The sequence below is a fragment of the Schistocerca cancellata genome, chromosome 4, assembly GCF_023864275.1.
Source record: "Schistocerca cancellata isolate TAMUIC-IGC-003103 chromosome 4, iqSchCanc2.1, whole genome shotgun sequence".
Classification (NCBI taxonomy): domain Eukaryota; kingdom Metazoa; phylum Arthropoda; class Insecta; order Orthoptera; family Acrididae; genus Schistocerca; species Schistocerca cancellata.
In genome coordinates, this window is record NC_064629.1 from 65,472,012 (window position 1) to 65,494,279 (window position 22,268).

At 44.5% G+C, this 22,268-nt stretch overlaps 1 protein-coding gene across 1 annotated transcript in view; it reads right to left on the bottom strand.

Moving 5' to 3' along the window:
- Positions 1-22,268, bottom strand: part of LOC126183342 (uncharacterized) — a 907,422-nt gene that overhangs the window by 138,955 nt on the left and 746,199 nt on the right. The window contains exon 6 of the mRNA XM_049925224.1: positions 20,535-20,682. Coding sequence (XP_049781181.1) covers positions 20,535-20,682 — 148 coding nt within the window. The remainder of the gene's footprint in view (positions 1-20,534; positions 20,683-22,268) is intronic.

Sequence of the window (22,268 nt, forward strand, 5' to 3'; positions counted from 1 at the left end):
GCTTTAATATCCTAAATGTAGAAGAGACGCCCAATGAAAACATTTTACTCATCTACTGTTGTTAAAATTTGTTCGTGGTGGTGGTGGTGGTTGTTGGGATGTTTAAGGGGGACTAAACAGCGAAGGTCATCAGTCCCCCATGAATTTGTTCGTAATGAAGCTTGGCTGGCGTTCAAAGATGATAACACTGGAAGAATCAGAACCCTTATGAGACTAGAATTTGACGCAAGTTGCTTCACAAAAAGCCTACTGAAGACTGATGATGTGCTTATTGCTAGTCCTGAAATGTCAGTGAAGGATGTTGCCAAAAGGGCACGCCAGAATGGTTAGACTAGAAGAAAAGAGCTACATGAAAACCAAACAGCCCAAATGTATGGTTATGACGAACATTAAGGTGCTTGTTTTAGGAATAAATGCTATCAAAATCCTTTTTCTGCATTCCCCGCAACTACAATTTTTCAGTGTTTAAGGAACATTTATCGCTCAACCACTGCAGATAAAAATGTGAACTTTGCTAAAGGCGTTGAATGCACAATAACACAACTTCCTGTAGTACAATGTTTTTTCAAAGTGCGTTACCGTCAGATTTATTTAAATTTTTCTGAAATGAAAATTGTTGTATTTCATGCACATAAATTTTAAAAAAATTTAGCGATAGTTCTAAGATTGATATTAACAACTTTATACAAATTTGTTTATCTAATTACTATGAATAATCTACCACATTCCGAAGGAGATAAGTGAAGTAACCTTTGAGAAAATGATCCTTATGTGATAGTTTGTGTTCTAAAAGTATCCAACAACGTCTTGATCAAATTATTTGACGAACAAACAGAAAAAATGTAGATTATAGACAATAACACAATGACAACATGAGCAAAATTTGGTTCAATTAATATTCAAACAGTTAAAGTTAGATTAGCTTATACGTGGCCGTGTATTTTCTCGTAGTCCCACTTTAATTTCATCCTGGTGACTAAAACACACTAGAATAATACATTATTTATCTTACTTCTGGACAAAATGTTATCTGAGTGGTAAGATAAATGGGGTAACCTGTACGTTCTTTTATTTGAGAGCTGATGCAGTCATCAGCACCGAGACCAACTTGAATACTACAGTACTCTGCCAATTCCGGCTCTCCTTATAGGAGGTGTATCCTCTTATTCCTCCAATCTTCCACCATCTTAAGGATCTTCGACAGCGGGGACATACTGCTTAACGCTGAAAGCAGATATGAGCTTATATTTTACACCTACGCAAAGCACTGGCAGGGAAACGCAACGATATATCTGACGAGAGGCTGGTTTAGAACTCTAAACCTTTTCCCTTCTGATCGGACACTCAGTGAGAGTAGTACCGAGCTATAACATTAAAGTAGCTAATAAACGAACGAGCTCCTCGTCGAAGCCACGCAGGCAAAAAGGATATCGGCCAGCGCCGTGTCATCCCCTGCCCTGCGGTGTCATGTAGGAACGTGGTCGGCATGCCACTCTGCCGAGTGGGCCACAGATCTCCAGTCAAACTCCTAAACTGGGATCACGAGGCTGAGTGCACACGTACCAGTCCTCCCACCAAGGACAATTCTTGGCGGTACCGGTGATCGAACCCGGGTCCTTCGCACGGCAACCATCTATACTGACCACTCAGCTATGGAAGTAATAAGGTGACCCATAATCCATACATACACTCCTGGAAATGGAAAAAAGAACACATTGACACCGGTGTGTCAGACCCACCATACTTGCTCCGGACACTGCGAGAGGGCTGTACAAGCAATGATCACACGCACGGCACAGCGGACACACCAGGAACCGCGGTGTTGGCCGTCGAATGGCGCTAGCTGCGCAGCATTTGTGCACCGCCGCCGTCAGTGTCAGCCAGTTTGCCGTGGCATACGGAGTTCCATCGCAGTCTTTAACACTGGTAGCATGCCGCGACAGCGTGGACGTGAACCGTATGTGCAGTTGACGGACTTTGAGCGAGGGCGTATAGTGGGCATGCGGGAGGCCGGGTGGACGTACCGCCGAATTGCTCAACACGTGGGGCGTGAGGTCTCCACAGTACATCGACGTTGTCGCCAGTGGTCGGCGGAAGGTGCACGTGCCCGTCGCCCTCGTACCGAACCGCAGCGACGCACGGATGCACGCCAAGACCGTAGGATCCTACGCAGTGCCGTAGGGGACCGCACCGCCACTTCCCAGCAAATTAGGGACACTGTTGCTCCTGGGGTATCGGCGAGGACCATTCGCAACCGTCTCCATGAAGCTGGGCTACGGTCCCGCACACCGTTAGGTCGTCTTCCGCTCACGCCCCAACATCGTGCAGCCCGCCTCCAGTGGTGTCGCGACAGGCGTGAATGGAGGGACGAATGGAGGCGTGTCGTCTTCAGCGATGAGAGTCGCTTCTGCCTTGGTGCCAATGATGGTCGTATGCGTGTTTGGCGCCGTGCAGGTGAGCGCCACAATCAGGACTGCATACGACCGAGGCACACAGGGCCAACACCCGGCATCATGGTGTGGGGAGCGATCTCCTACACTGGCCGTACACCACTGATGATCGTCGAGGGGACACTGAATAGTGCACGGTACATCCAAACCGTCATCGAACCCATCGTTCTACCATTCGTAGACCGGCAAGGGAACTTGCTGTTCCAACAGGACAATGCACGTCGCATGTATCCCGTGCCAGTGTAAGTCAACTACCCTGGCCAGCAAGATCTCTGGATCTGTCCCCCATTGAGCATGTTTGGGACTGGATGAAGCGTCGTCTCACGCGGTCTGCACGTCCAGCACGAACGCTGGTCCAACTGAGGCGCCAGGTGGAAATGGCATGGCAAGCCGTTCCACAGGACTACATCCAGCATCTCTACGATCGTCTCCATGGGAGAATAGCAGCCTGCATTGCTGCGAAAAGTGGATATACACTGTACTAGTGCCAACATTGTGCATGCTCTGTTGCCTGTGTCTATGTGCCTGTGGTTCTGTCAGTGTGATCATGTGATGTATCTGACCCCAGGAATGTGTCAATAAAGTTTCCCCTTCCTGGGACAATGAATTCACGGTGTTCTTATTTCAATTTCCAGGAGTGTATTATAACAATGTGTGTGTGTATGTATATCCCACATCTCCTCCTAAACCAATGGACCGATTTTAACCAAACGTGGTACACATATCATGTGCCATCTGAAAAGAATCGCTATGGGGGTGAGAACAACCTAGCTATCGAAGGGGTAGTGAGGGGGGGGGGGGGAATCGGCTGAAAAAGCAGTGTAGCCTTCGACGCATGAATACTCAGTCTTTATTCATCCAGTATTTGATAATGAGAGCACTTAGTGACTTGCAACAAACTTTACACATAATTTAAAACCATTACGACAACTGTCGCGTCAGGCATGAAATTTTAATTTATTACTTCTTTACTACGAATTGTATTCGCAACACATTTTGCAGACACTATTCACATATACCACTTGTCGCGTGGTGTAAAACAGCGAGAATCAGCCAGTGATAATACTCTTTCTCAGAACAGCAATCAGTTACTGTTGTCTATGTGCCTGAAAAGAAACGAGGTCGATCGGTCAAGTCAGTTGAAAGAAAAAAATTACGAAACAGTTGCTAAGAACTCAAACACATTACAGCTTCATCTGCTTCAGGGTTTCGATAAACAAAATATTATCCAGGTAGAATAACAACTCTCCTCAGAATTCAAATTGAACTGCTGGGTGAAATCCGCTGCTACTAGAGAAACTTAATATGAGTAAAACACTTTCTGAAATTTAATAAAATGCGCAAAAAATCATTGTCTTTCATTTATTTTGTGCATCTTCTTTGTGAATGTTAGAGAGGTACTGAAAGGCACGCCGCTCGCAGCTATTTCAAAAATAAAAAAGTTTCTATTTCTTCCATTTACGTGCGATTCTTTGTCTATATAAAGCCTCAATCCGGTGTTACTAGAACAAATGAGGCTACTTGAAATCTAGACGACATAAGGCACTGAAAGGTCCCTACAAACGTTCTGAGTCGTAACTGATGACAGAAGTCCCTGATGTGATACGAACATTCTCGAGGCAATATAGCTAACGCATGCGTCGTCGCTACAGCATTTTTGTGTCGGTTTTGATCCGGTTCAAAGTTCATCCAATGTGGCATACGCAGGATCCACCAGAATTGCATTAGGTGGATGCAGTGCAGACTTTTTCACCACGTCTTATCAGATTCAAATGTTTTCCCCCGTTTGTAAATGGATGCTGTTCGCAAACGACGAACGCAGAAAAAGAAAAGAATTATGTCTGGCACGGGCAAGCAGGTCAAACGCTCTCGGCGTCCGGTTATCGCCAGGCTGCAAAAATACGACGCATAACACGCACTTAAGAGCCGTAGCAGGAAGCACTTGTCAAGAAAGAGCGTTCCTAGCATCGCAGTCTGCGGTCGCAGAACTTCAATGGGAACAGTCTATTTACACAGTGAGAAATTTGCGTGAGAGCTGGGTTGGGAGAATGAAAGACTGTGGCCCCGTGCTTGGATGTAGTCTTTGCTGTTTATTTAATCTTTCTTTACACGGCGAAAGTTACTTGGTTTTTGCTAGATATTAAGAAGGAAAAGCATTAATTCTTAATAATTACACTGGTAACCTGCCTCGCAGACGAACGCTATTGCAGGCACGCCCTCAACACAGATGACTGGTTTGAATCCTGCTGTTGAAAGAAATTTTCGTCAGCAAGTTTTCTCCAAGGTGGTGCCTTACTCTTCCCTACATCCGAAGTGTGCGACAATGTTTTCTATTATATCCAAAACCTCTCATAGTTTCGTACGAAGTGAATGATTGCGATTTTTCCATTATATGGGGCTGTTATGCTTGACGCCTGCCTTGGCGATGTGTTAGAAATGGTTCGAATGGCTTTGAGCACTATGGGACTTAAATTCTAAGGTCATCAGTCCCCTAGAACTTAGAACTACTTAAACCAAACTAACCTAAGCACATCACACACATCCATGCCCGAGGCAGGATTCGAACCTGCGACCGTAGCGGTCGCGCGGTTCCAGTCTGTAGCGCCTAGAACCGCTCGGCCACACCGGCCGGCGATGTGTTAGAGAATTAGGCTACACAACGCCAGTTCACTCGGCCTTACAGCTCCTTGTGTTTTCATAAACACAAAAAACGACGTGAACATAGAAAATATGAAGAAGATTCAAAGAGGAGCTGCACTGTCCATCGCTGTTTGCTCAGGTAGTGTGAGAGCATAGCAGAAATGCCCAACGAACTACAGTCGGAGGTGCTACATAAAACTTACACTTCAGAAGCCGAACGTTCTGCGACGATCTGAAATGATGTAGGGTGATTCAGCTGTCCCTACCGCTGTCGTTTTATACAACTCGCAAAATTATAACTGGCCTTCATAAACCAAGCGCAAGGTTGTCATGTTCTCTCGTTCGCTACATGCAAGTTATTAGTCTTACAGAAAAAATGAGCTGAAACTTTTTGTAAAAAATTTGATGTACTTAAATTTTTTACTGATATACATTTTGGCTAGAGGCCACGGTTTTCGAGTAAATCAAGAAAAGCGTACAAGAGTGACTTTCGAATGCATCCCACACTCATCCCCGAGCGTCAGGATTTCTGGTATGTTTATTCTTCATGTGTACACATTTTCAGCCTTCTTGCCGCTAGAGGCCTCCGAATTGTGCCGTCTAGCATGATGATGTGTCATTTAACAATGTCGGTGCGTGAGAAACAGCGTGATGTAATCGCTGAGAAAACTGAAAGCACGAATGTCTAGACTTCGTCCACGCATGGGACACTCACTCGTTCGCCATGACAATGGCAGATCACACACGAGAGGGGCGACATCTGCAGCAACCCGACGCCCTGGCTTCACTGTCACGGATATTCCTCCATACAGTCCCGACTTGATCCCATCCGATTTTCATATTTTTTCAAAACTTAAAGAACACCTTCGAGGACTTCAAGGACATCACTTTGTTAATGACGAAGAGGTTGAAGCAGATGTGAGGTTGTGGCTCCGTCAACAAATTCAAACATTCTACAGTGACAGTATCAACAAAGTGTCTCAGGTTGGGAGAAATGTGTTCGTCGTCTGTGTGTCTATGCTGAGAAATAAATATGTAGACATGAAAAGGAATGATATAAAATGTTAATAACGTTTGTTTTATTTAAAAAGATTTAAGAGTTTTTACACGAAAATTCGGAAGCATTACTTTTCAGCACTCCATTGCAAAGCCGAGGATTGTTCCACTGCTTCTACCATTGTCTCTCCCTGAATTACAATGATAAGCGTGTCACTATTCTTACTTCTAATATTCTCTATCACCTTAGCCTTAATTTTGTTTACCCTTAATCCTTATTTTTTCTGAGGACTCTGACCATTGGATAAGTACGTTGACCATTGGCTGCAAAAGGGGATTTGGCGAAGAACTAGCAAGAGAGTTGTTATTAAATTTTAGGGAGGATTAAGGAAAATCGACCAGAATAGATCTCAATGTTCAAACCAGATCTTTACGCCGTGCAGCAGTTAGTACCCATAACGTAACAATCTTGATGTGCTTCTTTATGGGAAACGAACACGAATAGGTAGCTGGGCGACCCGCGCACAAACGACGTGGCAAGTCAATCTCAACTACACTGTCTGATCGTAAGTATGCGGACACGTATTAGTGAAAATTAAATTGGGGTGTGTCCACCATTCACCTTTATAACGGATTCCAGTGAGATGTCTGTGGGGGAATGGCAGGCCATTCTACCTCACCTCCAGAGTCGAAATCTGAATGATGCTGGAGTCTGGAGCGAATTCGACATTCTAACCCATCCCAATGATGGTCCGTCGGTTCAGGTCGGAACGATGAGAAATTGTCGTCTCCGAACTATTCCTTTACAGTACACAGTGCACAACGCTGTAAAATCTGTTAATATTCTTCCGCATTTAGCGTTTCCTTTAGTGCAGTTAGCGGACAACAACCTAACCACGAAAAATGTCCCCATACAGTAACACGACCTCCTCGGTACTTCACTGTCGGTGCTATGTATGATAGTAGGTAACGTTCTTCAGGCATTCGCCAAAGCCAAACCATTTCATAGAAAGTATAGTGTGTTTCATCACTCTAAACCACTCGTTTCCATTCGTCCACTGTCCGGTGGCGTCGCTCTTTACACCACCTCGAGCGTCACTTCGCACTGACTACGGAAAGTGTGCTCGTGAGGAGCTCTCGACCATTTTATCCCATTCTAGCTCCCTACGCACAATCGCTGTGCTATCTGGACTGCTGCTAGAACTTTGAAAGCCACTAGTGAATCCTTCCGTCGATTTCACGCGGCTTTATACAACCACCCGCCGCAGGTTTCAACGGTGGCAAGTAATACACTTGCTATAGAAGTTGAAGATAAAGTTTCATGTTTTAATGATGGTGTGCAAAGCAGGAGATATGTTTTAGAGAAAACAGGAATAAAGCCCAGAGTGAACTGCACGAAAGCTTTGTATCCGATAGAGAGTGTGTAGTGAAAGCAGATAAACCATTTTTGGAGGTGACAAAATCAAGAAGAGTGCATCATAGGAATGTGAAAAGAAAGAAAACTTATACAGAGAGTGAAAAAGAACCTGCTTATTGTGCTAGCATAAGTTGGCGCCAGCACACCAGGCGGCAACGAGGTTGCGAGAAGATCGATAGAGGCGAAAGACAGACGAGCAGGAAACGCGCCGCCAGCGCCCTCTCGGCTGACAGTATTTAGATCGCCGCTGCGGACCAGAGGGCCCAGACAGTCTGGCATCGAGACATCGCTGGCAGCCCAGTCACTTACAGTCGCAGGCAGCAGTCCGCCGCTCGTGGTCTCGCGGTAGCGTTCTCGCTTCCCGAGCACGGGGTCCCGGGTTCGATTCCCGGCGGGGTCAGGGATTTTCACCTGCCTCGAGATGACTGGGTGTTTGTGTTGTCCTCATCATTTCATCATCATCCAGGAAAGTGGCGAAATTGGACTGAGCAAAGATTGGGTAATTGTACGGGCGCTGATAACCACGCAGTTGAGCGCCCCACAAACCAAACATCATCATCATCATCGCAGGCAGCACATAGCGGACTTGTGCTTCACCAGCATTGAGGCTAACGTGGTCTATTACTGAGAACTCGTACCACAACACCTGGACTACCTTGAGTTAAGTCGGTTTCTCATTCTTATGAATGAAGAACCCAATTAATACTAGTGCGAGTTTGTGTTATAGTAGAGGATACGGGCCACCAAACAATATCCTCTCCTTGCTTCCCACGGTACAAGCCTACAGTGACAACGAGACGACACAAAACTTATGGTGATGGACAGTTCTTAAAGAAAGCCAAATACAAGCAGAAACTTCAACAGACATTTTCCACAAACACAAATTTGTGTACATAGGTACTTACAAAACCCAAAGTAAAAGTCCTATTACTTTCAAACTTAATATCTTTTAAAACACAAACTCCTTAATGAAAAACTCTAGAACTTTCCATATTAAAAATGTGGTAGTAATCGAGATAATTAACTCCAAATTGAGTTTTTTCTAAACACGAAGTTTAAAATGAGGGTGCTCATTCATCTTTTTATCAATTAAATAAATTCTAGAATTTGAAACACCTGCAAGTATGCTTTGTGTGCTCTGCAAAATTCATCGAAGAATCTCTTTTACAGATAAAACTGTACCTACATCAACATGTGCATCCAAAAGTTAGTGAAAAAATGAAGAGATTTTAAATGTAAAAAAATTATTCTGATAGGTTTTGGTACTTCCACTATTATGAGTGTGAATCCTGAATACTTCCTGGTCATGATGAAAAAGTTTTATTAATTTATTTCGAAAAGCATTGACAGTGGAAATAAAAATGTTCTGTGGTACCTCTTCTGTTCTGCTATGTATTATTCTAGTCAGTTGCTTACGAACGTGATATGTTAAACCGATCGTCTGATAGTTTCACTCTTTCAGTAATGTGATGAAACTACATCTTTGGAAATCTGGTGATAAGTATCCTGTTTACAGATGTTTGATCATAATCAAAACACTTTTTAGTTTATTTACCGCCCAAAACTCTGTAGGCTTTCTTGGCTCTTCCTGGCATAATGGCATCCGTCCATCCTTGAGGGATGATGGTGTAGCATGCTTGGTTTAGAGTCTGCAGCGTCTGCTGTGGCTAAAAAGTCCCACTCGAGAGTGGCAGTCCCTACTGCAGTTTGGACATGTGAAATTTGAGGGACTTCGAACAGAAGCCACTCTGTCTCTTCGCTTTGTCCTCTCCCTGATTTGTTCCTGTGTGCGTTCGTCCTCTGAGAGCTTGACGCCGTTGCGCACAGTTACTCGCCACTTGACACGGTCATCTGCAATGCTTTCCCAGCGACTTGGATTGATTCTGGTCTCGGTTAGGTCTCTCTTGCAGACATCCTTGAAACGAAGATGCGGTCGTCCCACTGGCCTCACACCTTCCTGAAGTTCGCCGTACAGCAGCTGTTTCGGTATCCGTTCAGGATTCATGCGCCTGACATGTCCCAACCATATTAGACGTCGATGAAGTAATTTGATTTCTTCCTGACATATCTTGGCACAAATCAAATTACTAGATCGTCTATTTTTTCCATATTGACCTCTTCCTCATGCTCTGCAATACGTGCTTCAGGAAAGCTCTGCCCCATCGGACTCCTTCTAGCTAATGCCTTTTCTTCTGCGCTTAAAAGAGATTCCCATCTGAATCCCGCAAGGTAACAGTTTTACTTCTTACTTAGTTAAAAACATGTGTACTCTTCCTGTACGCCAAGTAAATTATTCCTACGACTATCATTTCTCATTTTTTGTGTGTTTCATTCATTCTGAAGCAGCCTCTTTGCACTTTCTTTTAACTTTTTTCCCAAGCAACTCAGACTGCTGCTCTTCCATTTCTTCCTTCGACTTTTCATCTTGTCTTCGTCCCTCAGTAATCACATAGTGTTGAGGATCAGCGGACAAAGTTCAAAACCATCGTACAACATGCATTACATGAGTATGTGCCAAGCAAGATCGAAAGAGATGGAAAAGAGCCACCGTGGTACAACAACCGAGTTAGAAAACTGCTGCGGAAGCAAAGGGAACTTCACAGCAAACATAAACATAGCCAAAGCCTTGCAGACAAACAAAAATTACGTGTGAGGAGGGCTATGCGAGAGGCGTTCAATGAGTTCGAAAGTAAAGTTCTGTGTACTGACTTGGCAGAAAATCCTAAGAAATTTTGGTCTTATGTCAAAGTGGGAAGTGGATCAAAACAAAATGTCCAGACACTCTGTGACCAAAATGGTACTGAAACAGAGGATGACAGACTAAAGGCCGAAATACTAAATGTCTTTTTCCAAAGCTGTTTCACAGAGGAAGACTGCACTGTAGTTCCTTCTCTAGATTGTCGCACAGATGACAAAACGGTAGGTATCGAAATAGATGACAGAGGGACAGAAAAACAATTAAAATCGCTCAAAAGAGGAAAGCCCGCTGGTCCTGATGGGATACCAGTTCGATTTTACACAGAGTACGCGGAGGAACTTGCTCCCCTTCTTGCAGCGGTGTACCGTAGGTGTCTAGAAGAGCGTAGCGTTCCAAAGGATTGGAAAAGGGCACAGGTCATTCCCCGTTTTCAAGAAAGGACGTAGAACAGATGTGCAGGACTATAGACAGACCTATAACTCTAACGTCTATCAGTTGTAGAATTTTGGAACACGTATTATGTTCCAGTATAATGACTTTTATGGAGACTAGAAATCTACTCTGTAGGAATCAGCATGGATTTCGAAAAAGACGATCGTGTGAAACCTAGCTCGCGCTATTCGTCCACGAGACTCAGAGGGCCCTAGACACGGGTTCACAGGTAGATGCCGTGTTTCTTGACTTCCGCAAGGCGTTCGATACAGTTCCCCACAGTCGTTTAATGAACAAAGTAAGAACATATGGACTATCAGACCAATTGTGTGATTGGATTGAGGAGTTCCTAGATAACAGGATGCAGCATGTCATTCTCAATGGAGAGAACTCTTCCGAAGTAAGAGTGATTTCAGGTGTGCCGCAGGGGAGTGTCATAGGACCGTTGCTATTCACAATATACATAAATGACCTTGTGGATGACATCGGAAGTTCACTGAGGCTTTTTGCGGATGATGCTGTAGTATATCGAGAGGTTGTAACAATAGAAAATTGTACTGAAATGCAGGAGGATCTGCAACGAATTGACGCATGGTGCAGGGAATGGCAATTGCATCTCAATGTAGACAAGTGTAATGTGCTGCGAATACATAGAAAGAAAGATCCTTTATCATTTAGCTACAATATAGCATAGCAATAAATTATCTGGGAGTACGCATTAGGAGTGATTTAAAATGGAATGATTATATAAAGTTGATAGTCGGTAAAGCAGATGCCAGTCTGAGATTCATTGGAAGAATCCTAAGGAAATGCAATCCGAAAACAAAGGAAGTAGGTTACAGTACACTTGTTCGCCCACTGCTTGAATATTGCTCACCGGAGTGAGATCCGTACCAGATAGGGTTGATAGAAGATGTAGAGAAGATCCAACGGAGAGCAGCGCGCTTCGTTACAGCATCATTTAGTAATCGTGAAAGCGTTACGGAGATGACAGATAAACTCCAGTGGAAGACTCTGCAGGAGAGACGCTTAGTAGCTCGGTAAGGGCTTTTGTTGAAGTTTCGAGAACATACCTTCACCGAGGAGTCAAGCAGTATATTGCTCCTTCCTACGTATATCTCGCGAAGAGACCATGAGGATAAAATCAGAGAGATTAGAGCCCACACAGAGGCATACCGACAATCTTTCTTTCCACGAACAATACGAGACTGGAACAGAAGGGAGAACCGATAGAGGTACTCAAAGTACTCTCCGCCACACACCGTCAGGTGGCTTGCGGAGCATGTATGTAGATGTAGATGTAGAGTGCTTTTTTGAATCGCTCTGTCGCTATAGTGACTTGTGCTAAGTTCTTTCCTTCCGTATTACGTTACAGTTCTCTTATAATGTCGCCGGCCGCGGTGGTCTAGCGGTTCTAGGCGCTCAGTCCGGAACCGCTCGACTGCTACGGTCGCAGGTTCGAATCCTGCCTCGGGCATGGATGTGTGTGTTGTCCTTAGGTTAGTTAGGTTTAAGTAGTTCTAAGTTCTAGGGGACTGATGACCACAGATGTTAAGTCCCATAGTGCTCAGAGCCATTATAATGTAATATTCTTGGTACCCTTCCGTAGGCCACAGGTCACTGTCCGCGAAAATTTGCACCCTGTCTCTTTCTGCCTGGTCTAGTACGATTAAACTTAGTGGTATTCTGATAAGACACGTATAAACGTATATTGTAGACGCTGTCGTTGTCCCGTACGTCGTAAGCAATGGCCGAATACTTATTTTTCAGAAAAAAACAGAACACCTTGAACGACTAGAGAAAAGACGTTCATATTCAGAGGACATGTTCTGCGGACATGATTAGCATATCAGTCACCTCGGTTCAGCATGTTTCCTGTTGCCTAGTAGGCACAGGATCCGCCATGGGTCCCGATAACTTGTTCCATGGGTGTTGACATCGACGCGTATTAGGTGCGAATGGCGTGCCGTTGTACAGCCATCCATGCTGCATTCACCTGGTTCCAAAGTTCATCTGTGGTGTTTGGCACTGGGCCACAGAGCCACACCTGTCGTTTCACCATATCACACACATTTTCGATTGGCGACAAGTCTGATAAATTCGCGGGACAGGGCAAGAGGCTGACAACCTGTGACACCACGAAGGCACGTGTTCGTGCAGCAACGTGTGGTCGTGCAGTGTCTTGCTGAAAAATGGCGTTAGGGGTGTTGTGCAGAAAGGGTATGGTTCAAATGGCTCTAAGCACTATGCGACTTAACTTCTCAGGTCATCAGTCGCCTAGAACTTACAACTAATTAAACCTAACTAACCTAAGGACATGAAATACATCCATGCCCGAGGCAGGATTCGAACCTGCGACCGTAGCGGTCCCTCGGTTCCAGACTGTAGCGCCTAGATTCGCACGGCCACTCCGGCCGGCTAGAGAGGGTATGGCTGCGGGTCAAAGGACGTCATTCTCCTAGGTCACACTGGTCACGGTGCACTGGACACTCACCAACTGAGATTTGCGGTTGTATACAACAGCACGCCACACCGCAAGGCCTTGAATTGGCGCTGAATGTCTGGTGCGAAGCAGTCACTGTGATGTCACTATCTCTGTCTGCGGCGAGCCAAAATGCGGCCATCATTTTCAAACAAACAGAACTTGGATTCGTTCGAAAACAGTATCTGACGCCACGTATGTCCCTACTGACGCCGTTTCAACACCATTGCCGTCTAGTTTGTTTCTGCACATTTGTCAAAGATATGCGGAGAAGTGCACGACGCGCACTAACCCATGCCGTAATAAACGGTGATGGACTGTCACCCCTGATAGTATACGATGTGTTAATCTGTTCCACTGTTGCGCCAGAGCCGAGGAAGACGCAGATCAGTGCCACAATGCCAGTCGTATGAGGCGTGAGGTGTAGATCTTTTCGGCGGTTGATCTGGGTGGTGCGACTTGACCCACCTCGTAGTGTTCTACGGCCTTCCGTGAACCATTCTGCACACACCCATTGCACTGCCGAAACACTTCGCCCCACAGGAGCAGTAGTTTCCCGGATGGATGCCGGCCGCGGTGGCCGAGCGGTTCTAGGCGCACCAGTCAGGCACCGCGCGACTGCTACGGTCGCAGGTTCGAATCCTGCCTTCGGCATGTATGTGTGTGATGTCCTTAGGTTAGTCAGGTTTAAGTAGTTCTAAGTTCTAGGGGACTGATGACCTCAGATGTTAAGTCCCATAGTGCTCAGAGCCGGATGGATGCATCACATTCTCTCATGCCAATAATGCGCCCTCTTTCAAACTCACTGATTTGATAGTACGGTTCGCGAGGCATCCTGCATGTGTACTCAAGTCGCACTGACCCATTACCTTCTGTTTACAGCGACAACGAGAGCCGTAGGCACATTACCTTCAACCCGATGGCCGACATGGCTCAAATGTTACTAATTTCTGCAGAACATACTAATGTACATGTCTTGTGAATATGACCGACCTACCTCTAGTCGATCAACGTGTTCTGTTTTCTTTCTGAACATGAGTGTACACGCGCAGCCTGTGAGTATTGAAGTTTGCTACATCGTAACGACTCAAAAGTAAAGTACATTTATCGTGTTGTGGCTGCAAGAATGTGGGACAGACTGTGAAATACGTTGCGCTCAGACGACGTTTGACAACTGACAGAGGCGTCGGGAACAACTACTGCCCCGTGCAACGCTATTGACAACTATAGGCATAGTTTTACCGTTGAATTTTACTTCACAAACGTTTATAATAGTAAACACAATGTAGCTGATCAAATACATGCACCAACAGCCGCTTACACGATGTAGTATAAACTCTAAAGTTTAATGTTTAGGGTTCGAATGACTGAGCTTGAGGTAACACTGTCGTTTCCGATCGGTGAGAAGGTGGCGCCGCTTGTTTGCATGTACGCATCTCATTGGAGTCCTAATCGCCTACGGGCAGCACACTGTTTTACATTTACTCCGAGTTGGATTCATTCGGATTGTTCTGTGTAGAAAACGTTGTGACAGTGTATATAAGGTGTCCCAAGCTCTTAGGTGCTAATTTATACAAATGAGAGAGGATACTAAACTGAATACTTGAAAATAAGGAACTAATGCTCGGAAATGAATATTTAGTTTTTATTAACATAACACAGTTATATAAACTACGTAAGCTCATAGAAATTGTTCAAAGTGACGGCTGTGAGTCTTAATGTACGTATTGCAGCGGAGCGTAATAAGTTTGCCACAGTCTCTCAAATATCCTTATTTTCTGTTGCACTCTGTGAGAGGCGGCTGGGTGACTACAAAACCTCTTCTTCAGTTTTTACGACGCTTTAATGTATCAAATACTTCATGTAATCACACAGGAATGAGAGCCGGCAATCGCGCTAGCCGCGGGGCAGGTCATTCTTTTTCAATCGAACCATGAAAGTACCCGGTGCTATGCTGCTCACAGATATTAATATTGAAATGAAACAATGCAACGTCCCCTTGCTGGTAAGAAACGGTACAGTCTCCAACAACTCTGCAGCATATCTCGAAACCAATATATACTGTTCAAACATGATCGTAGCGTGCAAGGTCTGATCTTGTACAATTCCACTCCACAAGTTAGTAGAGAAACTTTTCCTGCGATCCGTGACGAGCGTGGCTATTGCGGTGCTTTTCCAACTACCACAGTTGAGAGACGTATCATCCGTGAACAATACAAACTCTATGAGTTTCAGACCTGCTGGAAAAATCCATTGACAGAACAAAGGCATTTGAAGTCACTGCCTGCACACGTTGTTTATGAAGTTGCCACTCATCAACACTGTGTTCTTACAGGGTGTTTCAAAAATGACCGGTATATTTGAAACGGCAATAAAAACTAAACGAGCAGCGATAGAAATACACCGTTTGTTGCAATATGCTTGGGACAACAGTACATTTTCAGGCGGACAAACTTTCGAAATTACAGTAGTTACAATTTTCAACAACAGATGGCGGTGCAAGTGATGTGAAAGATATAGAAGACAACGCAGTCTGTGGGTGCGCCATTCTGTACGTCGTCTTTCTGCTGTAAGCGTGTGCTGTTCACAACGTGCAAGTGTGCTGAGGACAACATGGTTTATTCCTTAGAATAGAGGATTTTTCTGGTGTTGGAATTCCACCGCCTAGAACACAGTGTTGTTGCAACAAGACGAAGTTTTCAACGGAGGTTTAATGTAATCAAAGGACCGAAAAGCGATACAATGAAGGATCTGTTTGAAAACGGACTGGGAACGTGACGGATGAACGTGCTGGAAAGGTAGGGCGACCGCGTACAGCAACCACAGAGCGCAACGCGCAGCTAGTGCAGCAGGTGATCCAACAGCGGCCTCGGGTTTCCGTTCGCCATGTTACAGCTGCGGTCCAAATGACGCCAACGTCCACGTATCGTCTCATGCGCCAGAGTTTACACCTCTATCCATACAAAATTCAAACGCGGCAACCCTGATGGCGATATGCATGTGGGCAGCATTTGATTTACTGACGAAGCTTATTTTTACCTGGACGGCTTCGTCAATAAACAGAACTGGCGCATATGGGGAACCGAAAAGCCCCATGTTGCAGTCCCATCGTCCCTGCATCCTCAAAAAGTACTGGTCTGGGCCGCCATTTCTTCCAAAGGAATCATTGGCCCATTTTTCAGATCCGAAACGATTACTGCATCACGCTATCTGGACATTCTTCGTGAATTTGTGGCGGTACAAACTGCCTTAGACGACACTGCGAACACCTCGTGGTTTATGCAAGATGGTGCCCTTCCACATCGCACGGCCGACGTCTTTAATTTCCTGAATGAATATTTCGATGATCGTGTGATTGCTTTGGGCTATCCGAAACATACAGGAGGCGGCGTGGATTGGCCTCCCTATTCGCCAGACATGAACCCCTGTGACTTCTTTCTGTGGGGACACGTGAAAGACCAGGTGTACCGCCAGAATCCAGAAACAATTGAACAGCTGAAGCAGTACATCTCATCTGCATGTGAAGCCATTCCGCCAGACACGTTGTCAAAGGTTTCGGGTAATTTCATTCAGAGACTACGCCATATTATTGCTACGCATGGTGGATATGTGGAAAATATCGTACTATAGAGTTTCCCAGACCGCAGTGCCATCTGTTGTTGACAATTGTAACTACTGTAATTTCGAAAGTTTGTCTGCCTGAAAATGTACTGTTGTCCCAAGCATATTGCAACAAACGGTGTATTTCTATCGCTCCTCGTTTAGTTTTTATTGCCGTTTCAAATATACCGGTCATTTTTGAAACACCCTGTACCAGTGTGGACATCACGGGTATGTCTCCGTATATACACCTTTTATGTAGCAGTCTTATTTTTGCACAGATTTCGGTGTTTCATTACACCATATTTAGACCCCTGAATACAGTAAAATGCCTTTGTCATGACTGTACAAAATGCAGTATCAAGGTATCTACAGTTACTCTAAAAACTGATCGTATAATAATATCATTAACCCAAACCCAGTTTTAGTTTTCGTATGTATGTGCGACTAACAATGTGTTAAAACCCTAACAAAAGAAAGGAGCTATGGATAGTGTCTATAGTACATAATTTTTATTTATATTGCACTTAAATCTGACAGCCTACGACGCACATGTATTAAGAGGTAAGAGCAATCAAGCTTAGGCGAAATGAGTGGAACACTGTAAATAGCCATGTGTAATTTGTGTAATGTATGATCAGTTTTAAGAGTACCTACAGATACCTTGATAACACATTTTTACAATTATGACATAAGTATATTCACTGTATTTCGAGGGCTGAAGGTGGTGTAATAAAACACCAAAATCTATAAGTATAACCGAAAGTGTCTCAGATGAGACTATTTTCTATCAAATTGTACTGTGCGAACAATGTTGTAAAGAGTAATGACCCTTCTTTGACAATCAGTGTTGGCATGCAAACGAGAATTAGCACCTTGGACACATATACGCGACTGTGTATTACTTTTCAAAGTCGATGCGACAGACAGTTGTTGTTATGAAGTAAGTATAGGCAGTCTACAAACACGTGATTCACAAGCATCACTCATTCAAGACTCGATTCCAATAGAAATGTTCATTTACTTATACAAAAATATTCATTTTTGGTTCCTGTACCTTCCGTATAATTTTGACTTATGGATTGGGTACCTTGAATGAATTCTCTAATTCAGTTTAAAATATTGTAACTATCTGTCAAGCAATTTCTTTTAAAGAAATGCATCCATCAAAGTCCAAATTATGTAGATATACGACTGACAGTAAATTAACTTATTAACACGAAATATTTCTACACTTGATAGACTGTTGGCTGCGTTGATCAGTTGTGGCAAAATTAAATTTTGCGTTTGAGCGGGAGTCGAACCCGGTAACCTGCCTCTGAAGGGAGCGCTTTGTCGCTTGTCTCCCCACTCCAGCTTGACTCCAAGATATATTGAAGGTCATACTTGCCACTCCACTGAGTTCCTTTCTTCAAAACTCCACTGAGTTCGCCCATGACGTTGTGCGACCAAACACCCCAGGAACCATTCCAGAAGGAATTACACGTTTCGAGAGAGAATGCTCTCACCATCAATTTGTGGAGTTCATTAAATAAAAAAAAACACGTCGGACTATGGGTTCTCGTATTACATAAAAGTCGTCCACTTCACACACCGCAGCCGCGTAACTAGCCATGATCTGTTTTTCAGCTGTGGTTATCGAAAGTGTCCACTTGACGCTTCTGCTGGTGTCCGGAGGTAGTTGTGAGCTGTTACACCTTAGCTGCCAATCTGTATGTGCAGCTTGTGTTCATTTTCCAAAGACTTTATTTGTTCAAACTCTAGCTATTACTTCCGCGGACTACTAAATTCTTACAACTATTCAGCTGCAACGAAATAAATGTAAAAATCTGTTAAAAATCTCGGTCATTTGTTATTCATTTGGACAGAAAGAACGTTGTTGAATTTCTTCTCGTTAATGGCTATTTATAATTCTTCTAGGAAATTGAGTTTTATTCCTGTCTTTTCCATGTGTAGGATTTCCAGGCTTTCTCCTATACCTGTCTCATACAGGTGATTGGCTACCGCTGACTTGTCGAAATTCCGCAATCTGAAAATGTCTTTGTGTTCTTTGTATTTGTTCGAAAATGTTTAACAAATATTGCTTCATAGGATGTGTATTGTATACTCGCTGCTTCGAAGCCGTTGGGCTTAATAATGTTCACTATCTTCTGTGAGACCTCCGTAACATAGAATAGTGAGAAACTCATTTTTTCTTCACTTTCTTCCTTGTTTCTTTTATTATTATTATTATTATTTCGCAGTAATTTGTTAATGATATCTGTATTCTAACCATTTTTAACAGTTATTTTCTTAATAATTTTCAATTCTGTCTCTCTATCCTGCTTACTCACTGGCGCATTGAGTGCCTCTGTACTAAGCTCCTAAGCGCAGCCTCTTTATAAGGTCCTTTGATGGCAAAAACCTGATGATAAGAGCATTGTTTTTTGATACGCGTAGTTGAATTCTATCAGCTACTATTAAAATGGTTGGATGAAAATACGAGGGGCGTGCAATAAGTAATGCAACACATTTTTTCTGAAAGCAGGTTGGTTTTATTCATTTATTTATTTCCAGTACTCTATGATATTCCCCACTCTTCTGGCTACAAATCCCTATTTGCCAACATAACCTCCGTCCAATGCGAAGGCGTTACGCCACCTTACTGGGATAGCCTGTACTCCCGCATGCTGCTACTCTATTGGTCGACGACGGAGCCAGCGACTTGCTGCATCAACAACCTCCCCATCATCTACGTACTGCTTCCCCCAGCGTGCATTCTTCATTAAGCCAAACAGATGGAAGTCGGAAGGTGCAAGATCCGGGTTGTAGGGTGGATGAAGAAGAATAGTACAGAGAAATTCTGTGAGTCAGACTTGTGTGAGGCCTTGCGTTGTCACGAAGAAAGAGAAGTTTATTTGGAACTTTGCTGCGACGAACACGCTAAAGTCGTTTCTCCAATTTCCTGAGGGAAACAGAATAACGCCTTCAGAGCGCCAGAAGACCGTCACCATTACTTTAACGGCTGAGGGTGAGGCTTTGATCTTTCTCTTCAGAGTATAAGGGGTATAGCGCCACTCCGTGGATTGACGTTTTGTTTCCGGTTCGAAGTCATGAACTAATGTTTCATCACCTGTGACTGTGTACGAAAAAAATTTTTCACGATCAGCCTCGTAACGCGAAAGCAATTCCGCACAGATGAGACTTCGTTACTCTTTATGGTCTTCGGTTAGGTAGCGAGGAACTCAGCCCACATACACCTGTGATGGTATTTGGTTTGTGGTTAGCTCAACCGCGCGGTCATTAGCGCCCGTACAAAGTCCCAATTTTTTCACAATCCAATTTTTTTCCACAGTCCAATCGAGCCACTGTCACGAATGATGATGATGAGGATGATGAAATGATGAGGACAACAGAAACACCCAGTCCCCGGGCAGAGAAAACCCCCAACCCGGCCGGGAATCGAACCCGGGACCCCGTGATCCCATACACCTTTGAGTACCCCAGTTGGTGGACGAATGTGTCAACGACACCAACACAAAGACGTCCAGTTGAGTCGTGAGGTGTTTGATTGTGATCTGTCGATTACCTCGAACGACAGTGTTCGCACCTTCCAACATTGCTGGAGACACAGCTGTGTACCGCCGGCCGGCACGCGAGAGATCGGACAGGTTTAGGCAACCTTGTTGCGATGATGCCAGACGCCTCGCCCAACGACTCAACGCGATTTTGTTGAAAGCATATCTCCGCAGACAGTAACTACTATATCACATCCGGAAAACGGGTAGGTAATATCAATTTGATTTTAAAATTCGGTGCAAATAGCTTGCGAGACATTACCTGTCTGAGTATGGCGTAGAAGACGTCGAGATGCGAGTTGAGGTCGACCCCGTGCGGCCCCTGCAGGGCCTGCGCCTCGTCGCTCTCTCGCTGCTCGTCGAACACGTCAAGCTGAACGCCCAGGTCAGGTACCGTCCCGGCGCTCCGCCTGCACACACCACATTGCCTTCCACACTACTGTTCTCTGAATAGTGTTAGAAACAGGAACTTACAAAAACACACACAGATAATCCAAAACATTATCACGACTGCCCACCGCGACATTGACTCGGTGGCGGTGCGAGCACGTGAGGCGGTAACAAAAGTACGTAAGAGGAGGAGACACGGACGGGAGATCACCCTAGCGAAGATATAAGCTGTAAATGGGGAAGTTCATTGAGATGAGCGACTTTGACAAAGGGCAGATTATTGTTACGCAGAGCCTGTGAACGAGTATCTCGGAAACGGCGAAGCTGGTCGAATCTTCACGTGCTACTGTTGTGAGCGTCTACGGAATGAGGCAGGACAGTGCCTACCACTAGGCACTCAATGGTCGGACGTCCACGAGTCTTTTCAGAACGTGGCGTTCGGAGGCTCGCCTGCTCTGTCAAGTAGGAAAGTTGGTGAGCTGTGGCATCTCTGTCGAAAGAGCACAGTGCTGGGTCACACGCAAGTGTTTCGGAGAGTTCATCGTTCGTTGTTGGACATGGAGCTCCGCAGCAGACCACCCCTACGTGTTCACATGTTGACCCAATGACATCGTCAATTACGATTGCAGAGGGTACGAGACCATCGGAATTCGACCGTCGGTCATTTGAAACGTATCCGCTCTTCGGATGGATCACATATTTGCTACACTAGGTCGATGTTCGTCTCCACAAACGCCGCCATCGAGGTGAACGACGGCTTGAAACGTGAAGCGCGCCGGGATGAGCATTATATGGCACCCACGTTGGTGTCTCCGCGACCAAATTCGCCTGATGTAAATCGTATGGAACCCACATGGGCCGCTATCGGGTCTTATCACCGCGTACGCAAGTAAGCGGCCCGTTATTTACGCGAATGACAAGACCAATGCGTAGACATATAATGTCACATATCTGCACAAACCTACCAACAAACTGTCGGATCCCTGGTGCGCAGAATCAGAGATGTATTTCGTTCCAAAGACGGACATACAAACTATTAAGCAGTTGGTCGTAATGTTTTGGCTCATCAGTGTATTCGGGCTGAAGCAACATTCCTGCACTCGTACGTCACAGCACGATTCATTCCATACAAAAATGTTGCTAACAAAATCTTTCCCCATGTATTTTTTCGGTAGAACATAGACGTCAAAGAAAATCAGTTTGGTAACACTGTAATCATATATACGATAACTATCTACATTCAGTACTGTGTAGGTGTACTGCGTAACTTGTGTGCTTTTGTGTTCTCGAGTTGTATACTACAGATGAAATATTTTATCTACTCAGAGGAACAGCTTCACTTTACTCTCATGAACTATATCGGTAACTATCTTTCTAGATTCCTCCCCTCCGCCACCGCTGCCCTACAAACAGGAGACTGACTTTTATTCAGTCTGAAGATGAACGTTATAGTATTTAATGAGTATCAGCTGTAGAAGGTTGCTTTTATTTGATAACAGAAAATAAATTATTTTACTACATACAGGGTGTTTCAAAAATGACCGGTATATTTGAAACGGCAATACAAACTAAACGAGCAGCGATAGAAATACACCGTTTGTTGCAA